The 3036-nt window shown below is 37.3% G+C and overlaps 1 protein-coding gene across 1 annotated transcript in view; it reads right to left on the bottom strand.

The window, feature by feature from the left end:
* p2rx3 (purinergic receptor P2X, ligand gated ion channel, 3) overlaps window positions 1-2759 on the bottom strand; it is a 46896-nt gene extending 44137 nt beyond the window's left edge. Inside the window, exon 1 of the mRNA XM_015392296.1 lies at window positions 2349-2759. Coding sequence (XP_015247782.1) covers window positions 2349-2470 — 122 coding nt within the window. The 5' untranslated portion in view covers window positions 2471-2759. The remainder of the gene's footprint in view (window positions 1-2348) is intronic.
* Window positions 2760-3036: the final 277 nt, after the last annotated feature.

The following is a 3036-nucleotide window of genomic DNA, read 5'->3' as shown; positions in this document are numbered from 1 at the left end:
GAGGGCCGGCCCTCGCACACTGACATTAGGGATCACACATTACCAGTCCGAGCCTGACTGAGGGGTAGATACTGTCTCAACTATTGACTAAGATGTTATTATAGCGACGGGCAGTGTTGTGCATGAATGTGATCAATGAACGGCGTTCACTGAATACGTTCATAATTTTAGTGAACAGTGTGCGGATCAGTTTTGAAGTAATGGACGTGAAGAGAGCGACTTTCAATCTGAGAAGTTGAACGCTCGCGTTGGCGTTCAATTGATAACGACATTTTTCATTGATAATGTCAGGTTTTACAGCACTTATTGCGCAGACAGCCTGACAGAGCAGCATGTCTACTGCTGGTTCTAGTCTGCTCCATTCAGACTCATCTGCTGGGATTTCTGATACCAGTTTAGCAGAGCGCTCGGCAGAGTTTGATCAACCAAGGAAGACTGGGAAAGAAAAAACTCACGTTTTAGTGCAAACTCTGTTCACCGGGACTTAACAAACAAACCCTTACGTCAGCCACATCCACTTGAGATTTTAGGCCACACATGTAGCTATGTTGGGAAATATCTGCTACTGAAGTCATTTTGGATCCAGATCTTTTCAGCAGAACCTGAATGTTCCAGAATGTTTCTAAAGTTCTGTGTCATTTGGCTAAATAAAGGCTTCCCTTTACATCCAGTAAACCTTGACTGCATCCAGGATTTTCCATTTTTTATATATATATATATATTATCATCACACATTTAAAGGGTGAAATATGAGGTTCTATTGTGGAGGATTGTGGCTTACAAATGAACTAGTTCATTTGTAGGTTTGTGAACTTGTTCATGTTTGGAAAAAAAGTGAACCATGAACATTAGCTAGTTCACTTTATTTCATTCATTTTTGCAGAGGATGAGGAGAGCCCACCTGCAACACATTAGAACTGTAAATTTACAGTCATATGTTTATATTACTGTATTATATATTTGTTTATTTTTTTATTTTATTATAATTTTTTTTACTATTTTTCAAGGCTGCAGAAATGTCTTTTTATTTTACACTTGTGTAAACAAAATGACAAATACAATCTGTCTAAGTCTAAGTCATGTTAACTTTAAACTGGAATACTATTGCTGGCAGCTGTCTGTGAGGTAAATTTAATAAAAAGGTTAGATTTTACCTGAGCAGTTCATCCTGTCTACGCTCGTCGAATACCAAACTAGAAGTCCCCAGAGAAAACAATGTTTAAGAGAAAATATTTTCACTGTGATTGCAAAAAATTGTATTTTAGAGGGAAAATATATTTATATATCAATATATTTTATGTTATAAAAATACTTTTACACCCGGGAAATAATTTTCAAACATCTTTTCTTTATTCTATAACAAAATATTGTCTCTTAAAAAATGTTCACTTCAATCTCAAATCAGTTTTTGTAATTAGTTTGAGATTTTTTTTCTCCCCTTTATTATTTTAATTTCAAAAATATATTTTCTCCTTTTAGATGGCTTTTTTTCTTGAATTTAATAAAAACACAAAAGTAACTCTATAATGGTGAGTTAAAAGACAGTTCGGAAATCTAAATTATTGCATATTAATAACAGGTTCAACTTTAAAAAAAAAAAAGGGAGAGGGGATAAATAGAGTGTGAGGAACACGTAACACGCAAACCCGCTTCGGTTAGGCCCATGGCCGTATGAACTTGGTGTAGCTGATTTAATGTAATCTGTCTTTATGGTCCATATCAGATTTCTACAAATGTCTGCTGTAAATACTGTATTTGGTGTATTTTATTTGATCTAAATATTCCCAAGGTCATCATTTACTTATTTTTACTCTCAGAATCCGGGCCCCCCTCTCAGCGGAGTGGGGGGGGGGGCTCCACACTATGCTATGCACTTGCACTGTCACTTGTGGTGCTGAGTTAGAAAGACATGTGGGTAGACAGTCAGTCAGAGCAGCAGCAGCCGCCAGGCAGTGGAGCGGCTACAGGAAATGAAGTACCTGCAGCAGCAACATTGTTTGTAAATTTGAAACATGTTATTAACAGCTCACATTGTAGGGAAAAATAGGAGGAAAATGTTACTGAAAGCACAGCCAAACGGTTTGGAAGAAATTAAAATCTGGGAGCAATTTAAGTGGGGCTACCTTTCAATAGGGATGAAAAGTATGAATTATTTTGCCAGTCTCATAAACCCAAACCAGGTAAAAAACTAACGTATCTTAGATGTTTGATCTTCGCCTTTACCTGAAGAGAGACGCATCAAAACATGGTAAACAGATTTAGTTCATAATGTGTGTCTAATATAGATAAAATTTGAATCATTAAACTGAATATCTGAGAGTGTCAAGAATGACCACATGCAAACTTACCCAACAAAGTAGGAAATAATGATTAGTTGAACAATCCGGTTGATGATGCCAATAGTCCAGCTTTTTACAACCACTGACTTAGTTGTTTCATAAGTGAAGAAGTTCGTTATACATGACCACATCTTTGCAGTGTGTAGATGAAGGATGTCTCACTAATGTAGTATCAGTTCACAAAACACAGTAATTCTTATTGTAGCGTGAACATTTAAATCGCTCTTCAGTCCCAATGGGGGAAAAAGGAAACAAGCTCTGTCAAAAACAAACACAGGGTGTTTCTGATCTTCATAAAGATGATCCGTCCAAAATTCCAAAGTCTCAGTGACTGCAGGCTTCCATGGAAGGAGAGTCAATGAAGAGCCCTGTGCTTCTCTGCTTCCTTTGCTGTGATTTAGTCTTCTTTCCTCCTTCTGTCAGCTTCTAATAGGCTTCAGATAACGCCCCTCCTCTCTCTGCTTGGTGCTCTTTGGTTTCACATCTCTCTGGATCTCTAACCTCCTGCACCATGTTGGCAGCCAGCTGGCCAGAATAATCCTCTGCCTCTGGACTCAGGCTGTGATCATCCACTTCAATTACATTTTTTTCAATTCAGTTTCTTTATATAGCGCCAATTCACAACATATGTCATCTAAAGGCACTTTACATTTCAACCAGATCATACAGTCAAATCAATTCAAAGTTTTCTATCTAA

The sequence above is a fragment of the Cyprinodon variegatus genome, unplaced genomic scaffold (genome assembly GCF_000732505.1).
Source record: "Cyprinodon variegatus isolate N-32 unplaced genomic scaffold, C_variegatus-1.0 Scaffold585, whole genome shotgun sequence".
Lineage (NCBI taxonomy): Eukaryota > Metazoa > Chordata > Actinopteri > Cyprinodontiformes > Cyprinodontidae > Cyprinodon > Cyprinodon variegatus.
This window is presented reverse-complemented; position numbering and strand designations above follow the sequence as displayed.